The sequence below is a fragment of the Kockovaella imperatae genome (assembly GCF_002102565.1).
Source record: "Kockovaella imperatae strain NRRL Y-17943 chromosome Unknown BD324scaffold_14, whole genome shotgun sequence".
Classification (NCBI taxonomy): domain Eukaryota; kingdom Fungi; phylum Basidiomycota; class Tremellomycetes; order Tremellales; family Cuniculitremaceae; genus Kockovaella; species Kockovaella imperatae.
This window is the reverse complement of record NW_019028954.1, coordinates 241,201-261,547: the sequence shown is the minus strand read 5'-3', so window position 1 is coordinate 261,547 and position 20,347 is coordinate 241,201. Positions and strand designations below refer to the sequence as shown.

At 52.5% G+C, this 20,347-nt stretch overlaps 11 protein-coding genes across 11 annotated transcripts; 7 read left to right on the top strand and 4 right to left on the bottom strand.

The window, feature by feature from the left end:
• Window positions 1-75: 75 nt before the first annotated feature.
• BD324DRAFT_653221 (hypothetical protein) lies at window positions 76-1,160 on the top strand (the record flags this gene model as incomplete). The annotated part of the gene is made up of 8 exons (XM_022018631.1): window positions 76-168; window positions 220-266; window positions 317-323; window positions 378-485; window positions 541-623; window positions 677-748; window positions 802-1,032; window positions 1,091-1,160. The coding sequence occupies 8 exons, from the start codon at window positions 76-78 to the stop codon at window positions 1,158-1,160; spliced, it is 711 nt and encodes a 236-aa protein (XP_021868707.1).
• Window positions 1,161-1,429: 269 nt separating this feature from the next.
• Window positions 1,430-2,793, top strand: BD324DRAFT_653220 (hypothetical protein; the record flags this gene model as incomplete). The annotated part of the gene is made up of 4 exons (XM_022018630.1): window positions 1,430-2,342; window positions 2,387-2,458; window positions 2,528-2,587; window positions 2,636-2,793. The coding sequence occupies 4 exons, from the start codon at window positions 1,430-1,432 to the stop codon at window positions 2,791-2,793; spliced, it is 1,203 nt and encodes a 400-aa protein (XP_021868706.1).
• A 141-nt stretch (window positions 2,794-2,934) lies between these two features.
• On the top strand, window positions 2,935-4,268 carry BD324DRAFT_663899 (Prefoldin subunit-domain-containing protein; the record flags this gene model as incomplete). The annotated part of the gene is made up of 5 exons (XM_022018905.1): window positions 2,935-3,021; window positions 3,080-3,156; window positions 3,196-3,535; window positions 3,585-3,743; window positions 3,801-4,268. The coding sequence occupies 5 exons, from the start codon at window positions 2,935-2,937 to the stop codon at window positions 3,888-3,890; spliced, it is 753 nt and encodes a 250-aa protein (XP_021868705.1). The 3' UTR covers window positions 3,891-4,268.
• On the bottom strand, window positions 3,949-4,347 carry BD324DRAFT_653218 (hypothetical protein; the record flags this gene model as incomplete). Its single annotated transcript, XM_022018629.1, has 2 exons — window positions 3,949-4,044; window positions 4,108-4,347. The coding sequence occupies 2 exons, from the start codon at window positions 4,345-4,347 to the stop codon at window positions 3,949-3,951; spliced, it is 336 nt and encodes a 111-aa protein (XP_021868704.1).
• Window positions 4,348-4,977: 630 nt separating this feature from the next.
• On the bottom strand, window positions 4,978-8,306 carry BD324DRAFT_150777 (armadillo-type protein). The gene is made up of 9 exons (XM_022012024.1): window positions 8,072-8,306; window positions 7,944-8,002; window positions 7,767-7,871; window positions 7,435-7,713; window positions 7,232-7,384; window positions 7,043-7,192; window positions 6,895-7,005; window positions 5,180-6,856; window positions 4,978-5,137 (listed from the first exon to the last, which is right to left on the bottom strand). The coding sequence occupies exons 1-9, from the start codon at window positions 8,109-8,111 to the stop codon at window positions 5,111-5,113; spliced, it is 2,601 nt and encodes an 866-aa protein (XP_021868703.1). The 5' UTR covers window positions 8,112-8,306; the 3' UTR covers window positions 4,978-5,110.
• A 533-nt stretch (window positions 8,307-8,839) lies between these two features.
• On the top strand, window positions 8,840-10,563 carry BD324DRAFT_583275 (hypothetical protein; the record flags this gene model as incomplete). Its single annotated transcript, XM_022013613.1, has 3 exons — window positions 8,840-9,549; window positions 9,599-9,968; window positions 10,006-10,563. 3 exons carry the CDS (start codon window positions 8,840-8,842, stop codon window positions 10,561-10,563), a joined length of 1,638 nt encoding a protein of 545 aa, XP_021868702.1.
• A 1,228-nt stretch (window positions 10,564-11,791) lies between these two features.
• BD324DRAFT_150487 (hypothetical protein) lies at window positions 11,792-14,342 on the top strand. Its single transcript, XM_022012022.1, has 11 exons — window positions 11,792-12,020; window positions 12,079-12,166; window positions 12,218-12,248; window positions 12,299-12,305; window positions 12,359-12,522; window positions 12,567-12,726; window positions 12,768-12,907; window positions 12,949-13,101; window positions 13,151-13,305; window positions 13,355-13,451; window positions 13,525-14,342. Exons 1-11 carry the CDS (start codon window positions 11,970-11,972, stop codon window positions 14,078-14,080), a joined length of 1,602 nt encoding a protein of 533 aa, XP_021868701.1. The 5' UTR covers window positions 11,792-11,969; the 3' UTR covers window positions 14,081-14,342.
• Window positions 14,343-14,406: 64 nt separating this feature from the next.
• BD324DRAFT_643410 (adenylate kinase-domain-containing protein) lies at window positions 14,407-15,225 on the bottom strand (the record flags this gene model as incomplete). Its single annotated transcript, XM_022017543.1, has 7 exons — window positions 14,407-14,508; window positions 14,551-14,669; window positions 14,708-14,774; window positions 14,816-14,887; window positions 14,929-14,993; window positions 15,034-15,146; window positions 15,188-15,225. The coding sequence occupies 7 exons, from the start codon at window positions 15,223-15,225 to the stop codon at window positions 14,407-14,409; spliced, it is 576 nt and encodes a 191-aa protein (XP_021868700.1).
• A 315-nt stretch (window positions 15,226-15,540) lies between these two features.
• Window positions 15,541-17,334, top strand: BD324DRAFT_150538 (WD40-repeat-containing domain protein). Its single transcript, XM_022012023.1, has 8 exons — window positions 15,541-15,880; window positions 15,957-15,996; window positions 16,038-16,133; window positions 16,175-16,389; window positions 16,430-16,854; window positions 16,892-16,978; window positions 17,017-17,095; window positions 17,141-17,334. Exons 1-8 carry the CDS (start codon window positions 15,665-15,667, stop codon window positions 17,288-17,290), a joined length of 1,308 nt encoding a protein of 435 aa, XP_021868699.1. The 5' UTR covers window positions 15,541-15,664; the 3' UTR covers window positions 17,291-17,334.
• Window positions 17,325-19,575, bottom strand: BD324DRAFT_635917 (putative glucan 1,3-beta-glucosidase). Its single transcript, XM_022016848.1, has 12 exons — window positions 19,101-19,575; window positions 18,866-19,039; window positions 18,788-18,831; window positions 18,706-18,750; window positions 18,559-18,667; window positions 18,196-18,520; window positions 17,992-18,127; window positions 17,861-17,951; window positions 17,702-17,822; window positions 17,661-17,665; window positions 17,478-17,617; window positions 17,325-17,443 (listed from the first exon to the last, which is right to left on the bottom strand). The coding sequence occupies exons 1-12, from the start codon at window positions 19,247-19,249 to the stop codon at window positions 17,379-17,381; spliced, it is 1,404 nt and encodes a 467-aa protein (XP_021868698.1). The 5' UTR covers window positions 19,250-19,575; the 3' UTR covers window positions 17,325-17,378.
• Window positions 19,576-20,281, top strand: BD324DRAFT_635902 (hypothetical protein). Its single transcript, XM_022016847.1, has 3 exons — window positions 19,576-19,760; window positions 19,815-19,956; window positions 20,003-20,281. The coding sequence occupies exons 1-3, from the start codon at window positions 19,669-19,671 to the stop codon at window positions 20,222-20,224; spliced, it is 456 nt and encodes a 151-aa protein (XP_021868697.1). The 5' UTR covers window positions 19,576-19,668; the 3' UTR covers window positions 20,225-20,281.
• Window positions 20,282-20,347: the final 66 nt, after the last annotated feature.

Here is a 20,347-nt window from a genome sequence, read left to right as displayed (position 1 = left end):
AGTATGATGAGGACCCCCAGACTTGACTCTTCATCAATCACTCCTTACCATTGATACTTCATTGAGACACCCAACATGCTCGTTCAAGCTCTTTCAGTGGTCGCGTCGGCCTCAGTTGTCATGGCTGCCACTCAGCACGTCGTCCTAGTCGGACCTGATCACACACTGGTAGGCCGTTCGCAGCCCTAATCTCGGAACTCCAGCTCACTTGCTGCTCAGAACTACGAACCGAGTACCGTACAAGCCTCGGTCGGAGACACCATCCTGTGAGTGTGATCTGAAACCATACCGTGAGGAGGAACTGATATCCGAGCAGCTTTCAAGTAGGCCTCGATATTTTGAACTGCTCATGATATGTCACTGATCTGGTCTCTCAGTTTCAAGCAGGCAATCATTCCGTCACCCAGTCAACCTTTCAGAATCCATGCACGTACAGTGGAGGATTCAACAGTGGCTTCTTTCCCATCTCGGGGAACCCCGTCGATGTGAGTCTGTATCGCCTTTCTTGATGCCAAGAAGAGCTAACGCATGATACTCCAGGTCGCTATCACTGTAGAGACCTCTGACCCTATTTGGATGTTCTGCGCTCAAGACGGTCACTGCGAAGCTGGGATGGTCTTTGCGTGAATTTTCCCATACATGATTCCAGTCAGCATTGCTGATGCAGTCTTTCCAGTGTCAACCCTCCAAGTTCCGGAGACACTTTCTCAGCCTTCGTTTCAAACGCTGAGAGTGGTAACACTGCCAGGTGAGTCTGTCCCACAGACGTAGTGTCAGTCCGCTGAGCAAAATCCGTGGCAGTGCCACTACTACCATGACTGGTTCCGCCGCTGCCAGTCTCATCTCTACCTGGACCGCGTCTACCACGTTGACCGTCGCTAGTGGCAGCGCTTCAGCTACTGCCTCAGCCTCCGATTCCAGTTCCAGTATGACTAGCGGCGGGTACGGCATGGCGTCCTCCTCCTCGGCGGCTACATCGAGCGGAGCCAGCTCCACGTCGAGTGCGTCGGCGGCTGCAAAGACCTCTGGAGGGTGAGTGGTGTCTAGTTGGCCCCGTTTCAAGAATCAGGGTACTCATGTCTCGTCGCAGTGCTTCTGCTCTCTTGACCCCTTCTGCTGCTGGACTGTTCTTGTCATTCCTCCTCTCGGCGTTCATGTAAAGTGCTATAACGTGCAGTTACGTAGAAATCATGTTGTTGAAGACAATGGCATGCATCTATGCATCCCAGGCAAAGGGCTCACGCCGAGTGACTCCCCGCAAGGTTGGGACTTCACGTAATGACAACAGGTTTGGCATCGTATACTACCTTTGACCATGTCTCCCCGTTCAGAGTGTCAAAGGTGGCACCATAGCGAATGGTAGGAGAGTCTGACCACGCCAACTAAACCGAGACCACAATCGACCGAGGACGATATCACTTTAGCTCGTATGCTCGTCTTGATACGTACCATCCTGAGTTCAATCCTATTGTCACTGGCCATCGCTCATAGCAACTCCTCCCCAACCCTCACCGGAACCGTCGAAACTCTCACCACCTCCCGCCGACCACTTCTACTCCCAACAGCCACCTACACATCACACGAACCGATTTCAGAGACCTCAGAACAGCGATCGGTCACGACACCAGCTCGCATTGCTCCCATTTCAATCGCAGGTTCAAGTCCCTGGCTTCACCCACTGGCTCTCGTCCTTCTCCTACTGGCCTTTTTAGGCTTCATCAGTACTCTCGACGCACTCCCTTTCCAGATCATGCCCTCGTCTTCATCAGCTCCCAAACCATCCTCGTCATCTTCTTCCTCCAAGGAGAGACCATCCTCCTCCAAGGATCGCCCAACGTCTTCATCGTCCTCCTCATCGAGACCCTCGAGCAGCTCTTCCTCTTCTAGCTCCAGTGCCAAGCCGCCTCAAGCTACTCCTTACATCACTGCCAATGCTTGGATGAGCTTTTTCTTATTCGTCTGCTTGGTTTTGATCATCCTCCAAGGTCCTCTGGGTCTCACAGGGGGATCAGGTCTGGGAAACTTTTGGCCAGGCTCACCCAGTTGGTGTGCTGGGAATCTCGGAGCATCGGTCCCGTGGTGTCAGACATACCCCCCATATCCACCAGCTGCAGGATACGTCGCTCCCCTTGGGAAGGCAATACCTATGGTGGGAAGCCCCCTATCCCCTCCGATAGCTGTGACACCTGTCATCCAGGTCCAGCAAGCCCAGGCGCCTCAGGTCATTGTACATGATCAACAGCAGCAGATGCCACAAGTGGGTGGTCAAGGGATCATCGCGACCCCAGGAGGTGAGGGTGGGTATTCCTGGTATGCGAACCCTCCTCAAACACCTCGTCAAGGTAGGTGTATCTACCAGTCACTTCTCGTTGACGCATCTCTTCAGCCCGGGTCCGACCTCAAGGGGTAAACGTGCAGTATCAGCGACCCGGTCTCCAAATCCAGGTATCGAATGGAGGTATGCTTTGCTGGTATTTTCCTCCCTTTTGTCAGCCTCTGATCCCTGTCGCATATGCTATGTCTACAGAATCAAAGCCGGTCCAGCAGATACAGCACCAAAATGGCGCCACCGTCCCGCTCATGCCAGGTAAGTTCATGGTGTTGCCCCGAGGTACTGAGAGGTTCGTCCTTTTAGTCGCTGTAGCTGCTGCCCCCGCTGTCGCCCCGGCCGTCCCAGCCGTGCCCGTCTCCCCAGGTAGCCCTCCAGCTGCACTCGGGAACGTTGAGAATGCCTTTTATCCTCTGCTTGTCGGCGCCATCGCCTTGCTGGTGATCTTTGACTATGCCTCGTGATATGCATCATCCCACCGAGAGTGCCACATGCCACAAAATTCTGAAACGACCAATTTCAATGTCCAAGTCCTTCGGGGTCGTGCTTCCAGGTCTTTGTCGTTGATTGCACTCCCTTTGGTCGAGCATCGCACGCCGATCAACATGTCTGCCGGAATCCAAGCTGGGTCTTCAAAAGGGTCCCAGCAAATGGAAGTGAATGCCCGTGGGATTCCGAGAGCTCCTTTCGTCGTGAGTTCAGCTACGGCTTGACTTTAGCTTCGTGACCTCTGCTGAATGATCATGACAGTCCAACGTGGAGGGGTATGTAGGAGGTACAGGCGCGGACGTTCAGTCGACCATCCAAAAGTTTCAAGAGACATCATCGTGAGTGATCAACCCTCGCTGCGTGACTGACCAGCTCAGCAAATACCGTTACATGGATATCAACCTTCAACAACGTCGTAAAGCTCTGACATCCAAGATTCCAGACATCGAAAACACCTTACGCATAGTCAAATTCCTGCAAAACAGGCGGAAAAAGGCTCTCGGAGAACCTTTTGAGGAGGAGGAGGAGAAGGGCGGGAGTTTGGGTGGAGGCGAGGACGATGACGATCTAGATGATTTGCTGGACGATGATGACGATGAGGACAATGTTGCGGTCAAGGGCGAGGAAGCACCTCTGAAGACGTTGTTCGAGCTCAACGATACGCTGTACGCAGAAGCTGAGGTAGAGGAGACGGGGGAAGTTGGCATTTGGCTAGGAGTGAGTCGTGTCGGTCAGTCTCAGGTGATGTGCTGATCGTCTTCTCCAGGCCAACACCATGCTCACTTATCCATTACAAGAAGCTATCGACCTACTGGAAGGCAAGCTTGGGTCTGCGAGAAAGAGTTTAGAGGAAGTCCTGGAAGATCTCGAGTGGATTCGGGAGCAAGTTACAGTGATGGAAGTCAACTTTGCGAGGGTTCATAACGTGAGCCGCTTCGTCAACCTGCTCAAGAACCCAGTGCTGATCCACCGTACGACAAAGTGGGATGTCAAGCGGAGAAGAGAGCAAAAAGCACAGTCTGGACTCGTCGAATCCAGCAAGAAGGATCGAGAAGATTCAGATGAGGACTAAGATGGCCGTCCTGATGGTGCATGAACCTGGATCATGTGGGCTATCCCGATCGCTCATCTCAAGCCAACGTCTGTGCGAGATCCATGAGCTGTTTTCGAATGTTGTTTCGGTTCAGGGCGAGCTGGGACTTGATCTGCTGCTTCGTCAAACCAGTCTGAGGCTACCTTCAGTGTTCGCACAGGAGCTCGAGGACACGAAAGGCGCTCTTTGGACTCACGATTGCCATGAGCGCTTCCAGATCGATACTCTGCACACCCTTGCTGATAATCTCCTTCGCGATAGCTTGTTTGTTACTCTGAGGCAGTTTGAGTTTTGGCGAGAACGTTGAAGGGGTCTTCGAGCTGTCCTTGGACTCTTTCTTGACCTTTTTCAAAGGTGTCGATGGCGAGAAAGATGGGGAGAAGGACCGTTCGCCAGCAGAAGAGGATTCATCGAATTCTGACGAGGAGCGTTTCATGTTGTTGTTGTGTTAAAATGGGAGCTCGTATGTCTTTCAGATGTTGAGGTGGTGAGAAGATAGAGACAAGGAAATGCGAGTCATCGCGCAGCGTCTTATACGCTGTGATTCTCGTCATCAACGCACGGCATGCACACATGTGACATGAGGAGTCCGTCTTGCTCGTCACCTGGACCACGGATTCTGCGAGGCGCCCTAGCGACGAGCCGCAACGAGACGGCGTTGCAATCGCCCTTTGTCAGAATGACGCTGCATGGCAACCCTGAACACACACACACACCATATTCATACACCGTCGTCTCCAAGAGATCGCCATGTCCGAAAACACACTACTGCACTGAAGGGAGACCTCCTGTTGACTCGCTACCGATTCGCGAGTCTACAAATTCTATGAAAGCGCAAGTATCCACTCCGCTCTTGTTCTACCTGACTGACCGGGAGAAAGATGTCGCAAAGTCCGGAACCAAACTGCGAGATCGATGTATAGTAAGAAGCTGAAAGAGAGATTTATCGATGGCGGGGCGGACCACCATCTATGCGAAAGAAATGCTTGAGATATAAACACTAAGAGAAGACCTGAGTGACCTGAAAGTCGTGAAATTTTGGCGACGTGTATTGTCCATGGACAAAAGAGCGCGGCCAGATGCGTTGTTCGAGAGGGCGGCGGAAACTTATGCGATGCTAGGTGGGAAATGATGAAAGTTTTGCACAGAGTCAGAGTAGCTGGTCATTGGAGTCGTAGGTGTTGTACAGACTCGTTCGATCAGAGGTTTTCCAGTTCTTTGATGGCCTGCCAGACGCGTCAGATCTGTTCCTAATGAGTGATGCTAACCTTGAAAGCGTAGGCAGCGTTCGTCTTGAGCTGCCTAGAGCTCGATGGTTCTCGACCATAAGAGATGGCACTCGACACCCAAGGCTGCATGAGCTCGTTGGAGACGCCACTCTTGTAAGTGTCTCCAAAGTCACCAAGCAGGCCAAGTGTAGAGGTGGCGAATTGATCTGTCCTGTCATCGTCATTCCAACAGTCTCGAAGGAATCCGCAGATGCCGCCGACGTAGACTTTGAATGGCTCCGGATCCGTCTTGAGACCGTTCATGATACCGATGAAAGCGTCCACGATGGCTTCGCGCATGGTCCAAACAAATTCGATCATGGCCGCATCGTTAGATTGAGCAGTTGTGGCACCAGCTTGACTCAAGATCTCCATCGTAGTCTGGAGGAAAGGCTTAAAGCCAGGTCCGATGGCGAGCGCGACCTCACCGATGGCAGTGATTGCGTTGGGTTTGACAGAGCGATGAATGACGGGTGTCCTCAGAACCTCAATCAGCGCCACCATAATGTTCTCGGCATACGGCGTGAGGGCCTCATTGATCGCGCGAGAAATATCACTGACGACGTAGACGGCCGCCTGACACACTTGCCAATCTTCGTGCGAGCGGAGAGCAGTGTACATGAATTGAGAGAAGGCTTCCATGTATTTGGTGAACGCGCTTTCGAGACCGGTCGCCATGGCGCCGACAGTGGCGAATGCATCTTCCAGTACACCCGACTGCTTGCCGGATGATGAAATAAGTTGCAACAAGTTGGTCATGATCCTGTCGGCAAATTGGTTGATCATGGATGGCGACTTGTGAATTACGCTTTGAATGACAACGCACAGATTGATCTGCATGTCGTTCCAATTGTTGCGGTCGTCAGTGCCGAGTAGCTGGCCTTGCATGCCCATCAAGGCTTCCTGTCTGGCAAGCATGGCGATGACTACGTCTTGCACCAAAGGTAGCGTGTCGGTGGCAGAGGAAGCAATGAGTGTGGCGATCGTCTGGTAAGCAGCCGTCCGACTGTTGGAGTCATTCGTCGACTTTTCAGAGAGGGTCATGAGATTTCTCAGCATGTCGGGGTAGTATTTTGACATCGGGCTCGTAGGCGCATCCCCAGAGTCGCCGAGGGGAGTGAGTTGAGCAGCCAAATTGCTGAGGGCAGAGCAACAACTGTTGATGATTCGAGGAGACGCTGTTTGACCGTTCAAGCCATTCAACAGGGCCGGGACCAAGCTGTCGAGATGTGCATCAGGGCTGATGACATCAAACATGACCTCGGTGATACGGCTGAGGGTCCAAGCGACGGTGTCCCTGACTTGCAGACTAGGGTCGGAAGCCATCATACCGATGAGCGCGCCCAGAGCCTGAGTGACCAGTGGGGCGAGTGTAGACGGGTCCGGACCGTCAAGAATGGAACCAAAGGCCATGACGGCAGCCTCACGGCGCTGCCACTCTGGTTGATGGATACCAGCCTCGACAAATGGAACGACGGGTTGAACGATGCCGTCACCGACATTTCGAGCCATCAATTCGAGACAAGAGCCAGCGGCCATTGACTTTGTCCACTCGTCCTCGTCATCATCCTCGGATTGCTGGGACAAAAGATCGAGTAGGACTGGCAGAATCTCCGGCATGGCCATCCGGGCAAAGTGCTTGGACGCAAAGGTTGGCAGCTCACCGTACTCGGCAGCCTAAATGTCAGCTCACATTCGACGCATGCTCGACTCACCTCGCTGGCCTCGAGATCCAGGTCAATCTCTTCGTCACAGACGGTACTCCAGAATTCGATGGCTTGGAGAGCGACGGGTTCTTCAGGATGACGCATTCCCATGATGGTCAACTGAAAGTCAGTCAGGATTCGGTTACACTTGACTCACGCCAAACAACGCCCTCTCCATGTAGTAGTCCATCTTGTCGTAGTACAAACTCATGATTCTGACTAGACACTCGAAAGCTCCGACCTGGACAGTGACCGAAGGAGACTGAGTAGCTTCGCATACGACTTGCATTATGTAGTTTCGTTCACCCTGAGAACAGTCAGTACCGGTCTTGGCGGATGCTCTCACCTCTCGCTGGAAGTTGTCGCTGATGAACTCGAGCGAGTTGTATAGCGCATGAATAGCCGCAGCTTGGACGTCCTGGCTCGGCTCTTCTTTTCTCGCGCCTTGAACGACGCCAGTGAGAATGTCGTTGGACTGTGCCGCCAAGATTTGCGGTTCCTGAGAGTACACAAATGAGCGTTAATCAGATGAGGCTTTGCTTCACTTACAATGACTTCGCATACGTATCCGATAGCCTGAAGCGTGTTCACTCTCAACCCAGTGTTCTCCTGATTGCCGATAAATTGGAGGAGAGTCGGGATCAGGTCTTGCCACTTGCCGGCCTTCAATTCGATGGCGGCAATGGCAGAGACACACTGAGCAGCCACAGCTCCAGCTGCGTGTTGCTGTGAGCCGAGAGTGGAAAGGAGAGATTGCTTGAGAGGGAGCGTAGCATCGTCTGGCAATTGGAGCCAGCGGTCAGAGAGGGCAGACTGGTTGGCTGCATCCTGAGGAGAACAAGTGTGAGCGATGCTACCGAGACCGACAGCTTCAGACTCACTCGTGCTGCTAAAGCGTTTTTGAAGGCTAGACCAGCTGCTCTGCGAATGTGAGGCGGTGTTTGCTCGTTGGCAAGCGTAGCAGCTAGCGTGTGCAGGTAGCCATGCTGAAGGGACAATATCAACACAATGAACCGGTAGCAGGCCGCCAGTATGGTTGTCATCCTGCTGAAACTTACATAGTTGTCTTTTGAGGCATTCTCCAATTCTCTAGTCGCTGGCTCTCGAATATTGGGATCTGAAGCGTACAGTCAGTCCCATGCCGAGGATATCCCACGCTGTCGCGCGCAAGAGGCATTCTGCTCACCTGGACTGAGGGAATTCTCCAGCAATTGAGCTGCGTCCATGGTGATGGAGTAGTGCGATGCGGCTCTCGAGTCGTTGGACTTTTAGGGAGCTACAAGGGTAGGCAGCGCTTTGGGTCTCTCTGGGTTGAGCTTGCTGGCCGTGCTTTTGAATGTGACTTTTGTCTCAAGAGATACGAGATTGAATGTTGTGAACTGGGTTCAGGGGCTGCAGCAATCACCAAGGGAGAAGGGGGGGGGGGGGGCAAACGGAAGCAAAATAAAATCACAGGAGCGTCGCGTAGGGAAGGGGGAGGTCGTGACTTTTAGGATATAATATGGATTAAATGCCACCCGTTTTAAATATTCGACCTAAGGCTTCAGATACCAACCAGCTCTTCACAGCCTTAATGTCCAACTTGCAGGGTAGCACTAGATGGACGCGATGACTTCGCCTGCAATCTCATGGCCCGAGCTCTGACGAGGCAAGTTGCGTGTATGTTCACCCTGAGGGATGAGCCCGATACATCGATGAACACACACCTGTCAGTCATGGGCTGCTGGCCACGCTTGAGCCTTTTGTACGTCATGAGAAGGTTTTTTGGATGGGAATCTCCTCTAATGAAGGGGGATTGATAAAAATAGAATCCAATGCGGAACATTCGTCATAAGCGTCAGAAAGATTTGGATCGTCGCCCGAGGTTTTGGTTGGCCACTGCGCTTGCTCAATTGATCAATCCTTGTATTTTGTACTAGTTGTACATTAAAGACCATCGCTGTATTGCTAAGTGATGGGTGAAGATAAACAGGAGAAGAAGGAGAAGAAGAACAAGGAGGGGGGCGATCAAGGTGGACAACAGGAGAAACCACCTGGAGGCTACGATCCGACACCATTAAAGCCATCCTCGGGGCCGACATACACGGTCAAAATCACCTTCCACGGCGCATCCAATATTCCCATATCTGATTACGGTTCTCGCTCCTGTGACCCATATCTGTTGGCTCAGATTGACTCGTCTTTAACCCCACGTCATTCGAGAGATCCACCACTACGCTTTCGCTCGCAGACCATTCACAAGCAATTGGAACCGAAATGGAATGCCGAGTGGGTGGTTGCGGGTGTCCCTGCGTCAGGGTTCGAACTGGACATTAGCGTGTTGGACGAAGATCCAGATGATCACGATGATAGACTTGGAAAGGTGTTTGTCTCCACAGGGAAGATATCGAAAGACTGGCAAGGAATCAAGGAGCAAGAGTTCAAGGTCAAGGAGAAGGGAGCGGATGTCTTTGCTTATGGCTTGAGATGGATTCGAGCGGCCTTGTGTAGGGGAGTGGAGGTTCATGCGAAGCTTTGCTTATCGATGGAGCTGGTCGGCGAGACAAAGGAGGAAGTCGGGAAGATTTACACCGTGAACAATTTCTGGTGGACACATTATTCGCCCATGATTGGTATGTTGACAGGGACGAGGGGCGAAGATGATCGTGGAGCGGAGCGTTTCGAGTGAGTGAATTGCCCACGTGAGCCAGACTCTCTGACATGTAACTCAAAGCTTCGAAGCCAATGAACTTCAGCTACGTGGACCGGTGCCGAACGAGTTGTACCATCGTTATGTCAATTTTCGTTCCTTCGTCGGTGGCATGTTTGAAGGTGTCGGCATTCGGGGTCGCATACTGCACAAAGCGCTGCATCATCAACACGAGCGGATTTACAACTTCAATACGCAGACAAAGTTTGGAACATTCCCTGACGGACCAGGAGACGCTATGACGCTCAAATTCTTGGACATGGTCCATCACGATCAAGGGGGGCGAATATTCACCTATGTCATCACTCTCGACGGCATGTTCAGGTTCACAGAGACTGGCAAGGAATTTGGCATCGATCTGCTCAGCAAACATACCATGCATTCGGACGTGAATGTAAGTCGGCACTGCTCGATCGTGCTCACCCGATCAGATCTACATTGCATGGAGTGGAGAATTCTTCATTCGACGGCTGGCGCATCCGAAAGAAAGTCCTGAGGCTCCTGATCAACACACTCACCCAGCGGATGATCTGCCAAACGGTCCTCCACATACTGCTCCCCCAAAAGATCCATCGTTCTACGAACTCGTCATTGACAACGACTCTGGAACCTATCGACCTGAAGCTAAACTCATCCCCATTTTCAAAAAGTTTCTGGAAAAGAACTTTCCTGGCCTTCACATTGAAGTCAAGACTTGTGACGATGAACACTTGTCAAAGATGAAAGACCAGCAGAGAAAGATCAAGAAGAAGGAAGGAGAGGGCAGAGTCTTTGGGCAAAGCTCAGAAGTCGGTAGCATCTCCAGCTCGGAAGTCTCCAGCTTGGACTCTCGTATAGACGACGATGAGAATGGTGTGGCTCCTCACGTATCGGGTCGCGAGAGGGGATTCGAGGCGCTGGAGCATCCACGTGAAGCCCTCAAGGAGTTGATTGGGTCTCCGGGCAAAGGAGGGGAGAAGAACGTGGAGAAGGGAGGACAGGCATCGTAAGATGACATTGTGACGACGGATCTTTGGGTTTCGCTTAGTACCGTATCTTATCGATGTAGTTTCTTGCATGATTGTAACGACACGCTTGGGCAATTTGAATTCACGGGGTCATGGTCATGTATCGCCCGAAATGACCGAAGCAGATGGCTTGGAAAAGCATCCGAGATGACGTTTGTGAGGTATGTAATGATCCCTTGGCGTCCCTGGGGAGTTACTCGGCGGAGTATATCATTTTCATGGCTGCAGGCTGGGGTCTACAACGCAATCGACCGATGAATCCGTCCGACGAGTCGCTTCCCCTGGAAGTCGGGCTGAAGCTTCTTCAGCATCCTCAATCAAGAAGTTTGTGAAGTTGTTGTCTCTCCAGCGGGTTTGAATCATGCAGACTTGCCCCGGTATGATCACTTCTGCGTGACGAGTGCCGTCGAAGTCAACGGAAGAACGCCCAATGACTGCTCGTCTCAAGCGTCGCCTCTGCTCCCTGGAGATGCAAAGTCTGTCCTTTGCTAAGTAATCCCGTAAATCAGATGTCTCCTGATGCGGGGGAGCCGCCTGGCCCGCTTACCGTAAGGCGTCAATTCGGGTCGGCTTCAACAACTCGTCCGCAGAGACGGATGGTGAGATGGCGGGTGGAGGGGGCCACCGAGGACACGGAACATTGCGTAATTGGGCTGTACGATGGTCGGAACATCCCTCTGAATCTTCTCATGATCTCGGAGGTAGGCTGAGCGGCATCTCCGTTTTCAAGAACGCCTCCGCTGGCCTTCTGAGCTTGATGTATTCTGAGCTTGATGTGTATTGATCCTTCTACGGACAACGGGGATGCATTTCTTTGTGACAGCCTGTGCAAACTGGACCTGTGGCTTGAGCCTAATACGTGTTATCCTCTCCGTCCCGTTAGCGAAAGAAACGTTCAACCTCTGTGCCTGGGCGTGGGGAAGTGCTCGTAATAGACAAAAGATTCCGTCGGGTCACATCCCTTTCGGGGGAAATGACCGATCCCCGATCAGTTGGGGGGGCGGGGACATTTTCGGGCAACCGGCCCTCTGAGATCTCTGTCAGTGGAGTGTGTGAATGCAGGGTCAGGGTGCACAGTCACTCGCAGATCGATCAAGGAAAGAATATATAAAGATCATCTTTTCATTCGTGTGTATATGTCAAACACATCTCTACCTAACTTTTGAAAAGACAATTTGGAAGCCCAAAACGCCATCCGCGCAAAATTCCTCACTTCGACCGACCTCCGTGGTCCGATTAGTGGCGTTTCAAACAGGCCATAGCCGCCCTTTTGATGCTCGCAGCTGGGCGAAAAGCGATACAGGAGGATATAAAAGGGCAGCTTGCATATCGATGCTGAAGCTCAAGACTGCTCTTCGCAAAGTAGTTGGTTCAGAAAGAAAGACATCATGAAGATTGCCATTGTCGGTTCCGGAATCTCTGGATTATCTGCCTTGTGGGTGAGTGAGAGATTTCGAGCATAGTGTGGCGGAGCGAACCATACTAACGTCTGGTCAGGCGATCAAAAAGTACAGTGATCATGAAGTAGAGTTGTTCGAGAGGAGAGATAGACTGGGCGGAGACGCTTACGCTGTGCCTTACCAAAGTGAGTGTTGCTCAGCAGGATTCAGACGGTGCCACTAACTTTATACTTCAGTTCCAGGCAAGAAGGAATGTCAGGTAGACCTGTGAGCATCGCTTCCCTCCTTTGGACTCCTTCATACTGACCAGCGGATAGGGCTTTTGTATGTCACAGCAAGCCTTTTCCTTCCAGCCCCTGCTGATTCATCTTCAACAGCTTTTATTCAACCACAGAGGCTGGCCGAATCTATGCAAATTCTTCAAAGAACTCGGCGTCGAAACTCAAGACGCCAGAGCGACATTCTCTGTTTCAGGCGATGAAGGACGATACGAATGGTCCTCCCATTCTCTCTCCACAGTATTCAGGACCTGGGCCAACATGTGAGTGACAACGCTCAAGATTGCAAATACTGAAAGGGTATCAGGGCCAATCCCAACATGTGGCGGATGATCTGGGACGTCGTTCGATTCAGCTACTTTGCCCCTGATATCCTGAGAGATCCCGAGACGTACCGAAATGTCAGTTTGTCCGACTATCTGAGAACAAACAACTACTCGAGAGCCTTTGCGGAGCTTTACCTCATCGTGAGTCCATGATGACCTGCAGATAGGCTGACCTTTCCTAGCCCCTCGTCGCGGCGGTATGGACCGGGAAGCTCCGAAAGTGTGCAGACATGCCTGTGCTCAAGGCCATTCAAGTCTTTCACGCCAATGGCATGTTGGAACTATGGGAAAAGATCCCATGGCAAGTCGTCAAGGGCGGCTCGTGAGTCAACGCAAGAGGACTCATCTGATCCCACCTCACAGCGGCGAGTACATCAAGAAGATCGTCAAGTGTGCTCCAGAAGGTAGCATCCATATGAACCTGGGCGTACAAAGTGCCCGACCAACTCCCGATGGTCAAGTGGCGCTCAAACTTGACGACGGCACGACACGACTCTTCGATCATGTCATCATTGCGTGAGTCCATTCTCGGACCCTGCGAATCAACGCCGCTAAAGCGCGTTAGATCTCCCACGGAGCCAGTCCGACGTATTTTAGGCGCGGGTCACTGCCTCAGCTCAGAGCTAGATTACGCACTCAGCCAATCCGTTTGGACGGACATGGAACTCGTCGCACATCACGATCAATCACTGCTTCCTCGAGATCCCAAAATGTGGGCGGGTAAGTGTTCAAAACTGGATTGCGTCTACATGACCTCACACTTTTGCAGGCTGGAATGCTACCCTGTTCTCCGAATCACAATCAGAGAAGTCACCCTCGTACATGATCCCAACCGAGGCACGCCCAGTCGCAAATACAATCTCATGGTGAGTGGTATGATCCATGACCTGGCCCCCGCCCCACCGGCATGGCGAGAGCAGATAACTGATTCTCACACAGTTGCTTCAGCTACAACGAGATGCTTGGCGTCCCCGAGTCGGAATACGGCCCAGTGCTCGTCTCTTTCAATCCTCAGGCGCCCATCGACCCGTCAAAAATCATCTACCGCCACGTCTTCTCCCAAGGTACACCGATGCTCTCGTCGACCGACGCGATCCAAAACCTGTCCAATCCAAAATGGTGCGAAAAGCACATTCCCAAAGGCATAGATCTCTGCGGAGCGTGGAAAGGGTACGGATATCATGAAGATGGACTGGTGTCTTCCTTCCAGGCTTTGCAAAAGCTCAGTATAAACGTGCCTGAGATGCTGCCGAGATCCAATCCTCCACGCGCTCTCTCAACCAGTGACAACGTGGCGAGGGCTCTCATCGTGACGTTCGAGTACGCTAGGATTGTCCTGACACCTTTGACGACTGTCCTGGCGTGGATTATTATCGCCCTCTGCAACCTCTGCATGATCGTTTGCGAGATGCTGGACACGGACAAGGCGAAACACGATATAGAGCTCGTACGAGATGCGTGGGCAGAGCCTGACACGTACCAATGGGCAACTTAGATTTGGGCAGAGAGCGAGTTTTGTATCAATATGTAAACGCTATGAGATGCCATCAACGTGACGATCCTCAATTCTGCCCAAGAGCTGCTTTGCGCTCAGACTCGGCCGGATCCTTGAGATCATCTGCTTTCTGTCCGACCTCGTTGGCGCTCTCTTTTGACAATTCTGGCCGCCGCTTTGTCAGACCAGTCGGTATGATGAGCTCTTGGAGCAGTGGCCAGAGCTAAAGATGCGGTATCAGCGAGGGGTGCCCAAATCTTGCTCACCTCGTCTGACGTCGATCCTGACAGGGTGTGAAGCGTTCCAGGGTAGGTGGTATCGAAGAACTATTCCCATTCAGAAGGGCTCGGAAAGGGTGTGTGGGCGCCTACCTCCAGGAGTGGCGCCGTGGATTTGTAGTACGCTTCGAGACGTTTGGAGAAGACGGCCTGGGTAGCCCTCAGCGACACAGCTTAATGAGTGGTACTCACCGCCGTGTCGTCCGGCCGTTTGGTCAATGCTTCACCAGTGATATCGTCCTTGCCCTCGACTTTCGGAGGATTGTAATCTGTATTGTACACTCTTCCACTGGCAAGATGAACCCATCGAGCTTTGAGAGTATGAGCGCAGGGGGACACCGTTACTCACCTTCTATACGGTCTAATATGATCGTATCCGGTACGTTAAGGTGCACGACCATGTTGAGTGACCGGCCCTGAGTGTGTGTCAGGTAGGCTTTGCATGTCATGGGCTCACGTCTTGATTCAACATGCCGTCGAATAGCTTGCCTTGAGGCAGTGTCCGTGGGAATCCGTCAACTATCCAGCTCTAAGGATCTCTCAGGTCATGGCCCGTTTTGACTGGCCTACCTTGCCTTGTAGACGGTCCAGCTCGGTCTTGACGATCTCCAACATGAGCTCGTCCGGTACGAGGTCTGGGTCTCAGTGAGATTATCCTCATCATCCTCCACTAACCTCCCTTCGCCACTAATGCTTCTGCCCTCTGACCAACTTTCGACTTTGCTGCTATCTCCTTGCGCAAGACGTCTCCGGTAGATACGAACGCAATATCATACTCTTTGACCAATCTGCCATAGGTATCAGCACGACCACGGGCCCATCAAATCACCTTGCACTGAGAGTACCCTGGGAGGCATTAGCTGCCATTCTCCCCAAGCTAAGTCCCGCTCGCTCACCTTGCCGCTGCCTGGCTTACCGAACAGCAGCAAACGTAGCTCGTTCCCAGTGACAGAAGAGCTGGAGAAGGGCCGAGAGCGAGAGGTTAACGAGTTGGATGGCTTGGCGAAGGTCGATAGCGCAGACGCAGACGCGCGGACCCTAGAGAGTCGGCAGACCATCTTGAATGGGACCAAGGCAGCTTGCAGGGGATAAGCTCTGATGTCAGTGCAGATGGACCTGCACTGGCGATAGGTCGGTATAGTTCTGCCGAGACGACATCCGAGGCTCGGAACGCGAATGATTTCATGGCGGACACTTCCTAATGGTTGATTAGTATTGGGACGGACCTCATTACAAGACCAGAAGCTAATGACTTATCGGCCTCGGACATGTGTTTCGAGTTCATCCATCCTCTGTAAACTGTATCATGGTCAACGAGTCCGAGACGAACAAGGTAGACTTCTTTGCTTACAACCAGTTCTCGGCTCGAGACCTGCCCGTTCCTCGATTCGGCAAACCTCAGCTGATTACGGGCGGTGTGAGCAAACCCGTGCGCAGTATCGCCTGGAGTTGCGATGGAAAGCGGTTGGCGACGGGTACAGAGTTCAAAGGGTTGAGGATATGGGAAACGCGGACGAGCAGTGTAAGTGGTGATTTAAAAGCTCTCAGTATGAGGCTGACCTAATCCTCAGATAGATGCGGGTGGCTCATACTCGTTGCCATCGTCCTCTAGGCCGACACCTCACAACGGGCATATCGGTGACTTTCAATCTTATTAAACCCTAGACTGACGAACCCAGCTTCACTCGCATTCTCACCTGTGGATCCCAACATCCTCGTCTCAGGATGCAAATCATCGTCTGCTGGTGCAGTTGTAGCAGTCTGGGATCTGACTTGTGAGCCATGCAGCACTGAGATGAGGCTGAACGCCTGCCAGCCCCGAAAGAGGCCATTGCGACGTTCAACATCAGTGGGGATGTCCTTCACCTAGCGTTTCATCCATCTGGGCAGCATTTTGCAGTCGTGTGCCCGAGAAGTAATCGAGACGAGGTGTTCTTCTACCATCTGACGGAACGTGATGGGACACAGGTGTGGGCGATGCGAGAGGATATAGGCATGGGCGGTCCGGGGGTGGATATTGGCTTTGAAGAGGTGAGCTGAGCTCTCAGATCATTGACTGATGAGCGATGAGATCAACTCGTTGCGCTTCAGCAATAGTGGAAAACTCGTTTGTGCAGTCTCAAACGATGGATCGATCAACGCCTGGGCGTATCCCCAACGGCCGCGACAGCTCAAACTCGATGAACCGCTGGACAATGTCGGAGCCGGAAAGGGTGCAGCGGAGACACTAGGCTCGACTCCAAGATCAGGAACACCAGATAGGGATGAAGGCGAAAAACCTCCAGCAGAGAACGATGTGGAGATGGCGGATGACTCGGCTGCTCAAGCAGATCCAGTAGAGGCAGACGGCAAGGCCATGGCGCCTGTGCAATTGGCCACCCTGTCGGCTCAAGAAATTGAACAGGAGAAGAAGCGGGCGAGACAGCTCCAACGCCTGAGGCATGCCGTGTGCCATAGCGCATCGTTGTTGGCTCTCGCTTTCGATCCATTAGGAAGGTGAGACAGAGCTCGGGGGAAACGCTGACCTTCGCAGATTCCTTGCGGCTGGAGGTCAGGACGCACTCCTGAGTCTCCTCGATACGCGTGAATGGATCTGTCAACGGACATTCGATGCTTGCACGTGGGTCCTGTCGCGAGCGTCCTCGCTCACGTAACCAGCGGAGCCATTCGGCACCTCGCTTTCTCTCCGGACGGCGAATTAATAGCTATTGGCGGGGACGACAATTATATCGCAGTGGTGAGTGTCTGAGGCATACAGATATAGAAACTGAGACAGATTCAGGTATCCATCTTCTCGGGTCAGACCATTGCCAAACTGCTCTTCTCTGGTGCCGTCATGGCCCTGTGTTGGCATCCGAAAAAGAATTGGCTCGCTTGGAGTGTCACGGGCAAGTCGACCATGCCGCAGTGGTATGTGGCGTATCAGGAGTGACAGGGGATGTCTCATGCATATTATAACAAGGACAAGGTCTTCAGACTCAGCACAAGAGCGATAATGGTGTAATGTATCCGAGGGAGGGCTATGGCTCGGAACGCATCTCCCGTGTTTGCGGTCGTTCTTGAGACGTTTCGTTGACACGGCCGACTGACTGTGAGCGAGGCGTGAGCAGCTCACTCACCCGTGAGGCTTCGCAGTGATTGGTATCGGGATCCAGCCTGATAATCAGTACTGTCGGCTTTTCCAGACTTGCCATACGTTATGCCCGCCTGCATGGACCAGTCGGCAGCTTGCTCCGTCTTCCATGTCCACATGATATACCTGCGATATCAGTTGAAGTCGGGGAAGATATGTATGTACATACCCCGACTTGTTGTCAGCTGAGTTCCACATCCACCGACTCACCGCTTTCTCGTAGACGTAGGTCTGAGTCTCAAAGGCGCGTCCCAGAAACTCGATGTAGTCTGAGCTCCACTTGCTCGGATCGGACCCGGTGTGAGTTACGCAGTCGCCAGTGAATCGTATCCTGGCGTCGTCAATTGGAGTTACAAAGCTTCATCCCACTTTGGCTGATCAGGCAGCGTCCCGTCGTACCGGGCGCCCTTGTCCCGTCCGTTCAACCACTTGGCGCAATCTGTATTTGCGGCTGCAGCCACTTGTCCTGAGTGATGCCCAATGACTGTTCTCAGACTCACGAGTCCATTCGCCGACGATTGTCCAGTGTTTCTGGTTTGCAGCTACAATGTAGTCTTCCTGAGAGCAGAACCACTCCAGGAGTTCGGTGTAACCCATGGCAAGGGTGTAGTTGTTGAACCTGATATCAGCGGGACCCTCCATATACCCAGCCTTACATAGTGTATATATGCTGCAAGGTCAGCGATACCTTTTGAGCCACCCACCGTATCCAGCGCAACGTCATGGTACTGGGTTTCGGTCATGAATCCGGACCATGATTGAAGTCCCCTGAAACCGTCGTCAAGCGCCACGACGATCTGCTGTTGCTGATTCGCGCCTCGTACCGTATTGTACCCCTGGATGTAATAATTCTTCAAAAAGTTGAGCTCATCGTCGGTATATGGGAACGGTTCGTTGACAAGCTCGATAGTTTGGACCGTGTTACCGTAAGATGATTGGGTGAATTCCTCCGTGAGAATTTGCAGAGCGTTGAGGCTGCGTTGGAGATTGGTGTAGTTTGAGAACCATTGACGGGTACCTCGGAGGCCACTGACGCTATCAGTGCTTAGAGCAGTGAGTCGGCATACGAATTGTCAAAGCCATTCTGGGATCCGGGGACACCGTGGAGATCCAACATCACCTTGAGGTTGAGCGTCCTCGCCCATGTCACTGCGATCTTGAGATAGTCGTACGCGCCTCCTAGAGTTAGAGCGGCAGGATGAGAACAAACTCACCGACAAGATATGGTTCGCCATTGACGAGGGGGATGATGGACCAATCTGAGACTCAGGGCGACGCTCTCTATGCACGACTTACAGCCAATCTGGATACGAATGGTATTGAGTCCGACGGCGGCGATACTTGGGTGTAAGAGGGGCTCATTGGGTGGCTCACTTTTCAAGCTCATCGTATTGAAACCATGTGTTCCAGTGCTGCGATATCTCCCCATAGGTATCATTCCGAGTTCTCATGTATGCTCCATATGTCCATTCGTCGACCACCCAATCGGGTTTATCCGTAAATATGGAAGGCGTAATCCACGGCTGGACAGTCAGAAGCTGACAAGGGCTCGCTCACCTCCATGACCAGCCTAGATAGATCAGACAAGCACAAGACGTACACTACTTACCAACCACCTATGTTGACACCTCGCATGGGACCTCCTCCCCATGTAAAGCCGGGTGCTTCGACTTGGTCATTTTGACGGAGACGGGGCGTCGCATGAGAGAGTCGCGCGAGGGCATGAGTCAATACGAGGAGATTCAGTCGCCATAGCATGACTAGCTGTAGATATCAAGAGGAAGAGCTCCCCAGGACGCTCGCTTGAAGTGACATCGTGAGCGAGGTTGGATCATCGCCGATCAGTGCGTCTTCGACGACGAAAGGGCGTTGAAAGAGGATAGGGACACACACTCTGTGTGAGTCGGCCATGTGCGCTGCATTCGGCATCATTGGATCGTGGTGCGCCAGGAATGTATGAGGCTCAAGCTGGGACTCATGACCAGGGTGGCTTGTTACCGCTCTCCGCTCGTCGACAATGATCCATCATCCGTCGGAAAACCATCTCCGTTCCTCGGCTCCACCAAAACGGGCACAGTAACCCGCGACGCCGAGACACCTAGCAGTATATATAGACCTGGCATGGCTGTTGACGTTCTTTCACAAGCTACATCACGCCTTGATCCACACATCCCACCATGGTCTACCACACTATCGTCAAATCCATTGCAGTCAAGAACTTTGAGGCGGTCAATACGCACGATTATGAGAGTATCTTGAAAGGATGCGCGTGAGTGCGCAAAGACAGAGTCCTATGACATCATCGGGCTGATTTAGTGAACAGTCCCAATATTCGACATCGTTTCGGGGGTAACCATGCTCTCGGCGGTACGAGGAATGACAAGGAAGCCTTGAATAAATGGTTCCACAGACTTGGGAGGTTATATCCAAATCTCAAGTTGACCGTCCGGGACGTCTGGGTCAAGGTAAGTTTCACGACCCGAGTAGTCTCAACCGTGCTGACGGTCTCAGGGCTGGCCACATGATACCCGCGTGTTCATCCGGTGGACGGCCGCCGATAAGTTTGCCGACGGCACGCCATATGACAATCACGGGGTCCATGTGATTCGATTGTGCTGGGGAAAAGCTGTAGAGATTGATGCGAATGAGGACAGCCAAGTAGTCGACAAGTGGCTTCGCGCCAAAATGGCTGAAGGTGTGACGGAAGCTGGCGAGCCGGCTATAGAGAGCTGAATGGAAGGTGTGACGATCACGGGCGAGCCGGGGCATAGAGAGAGCTTCATGGGACTATATGCATATATATTACTTCGTTGCTCTGGTTCGTGTCTTTGATTGTAACTTCTGATTCACTTCATA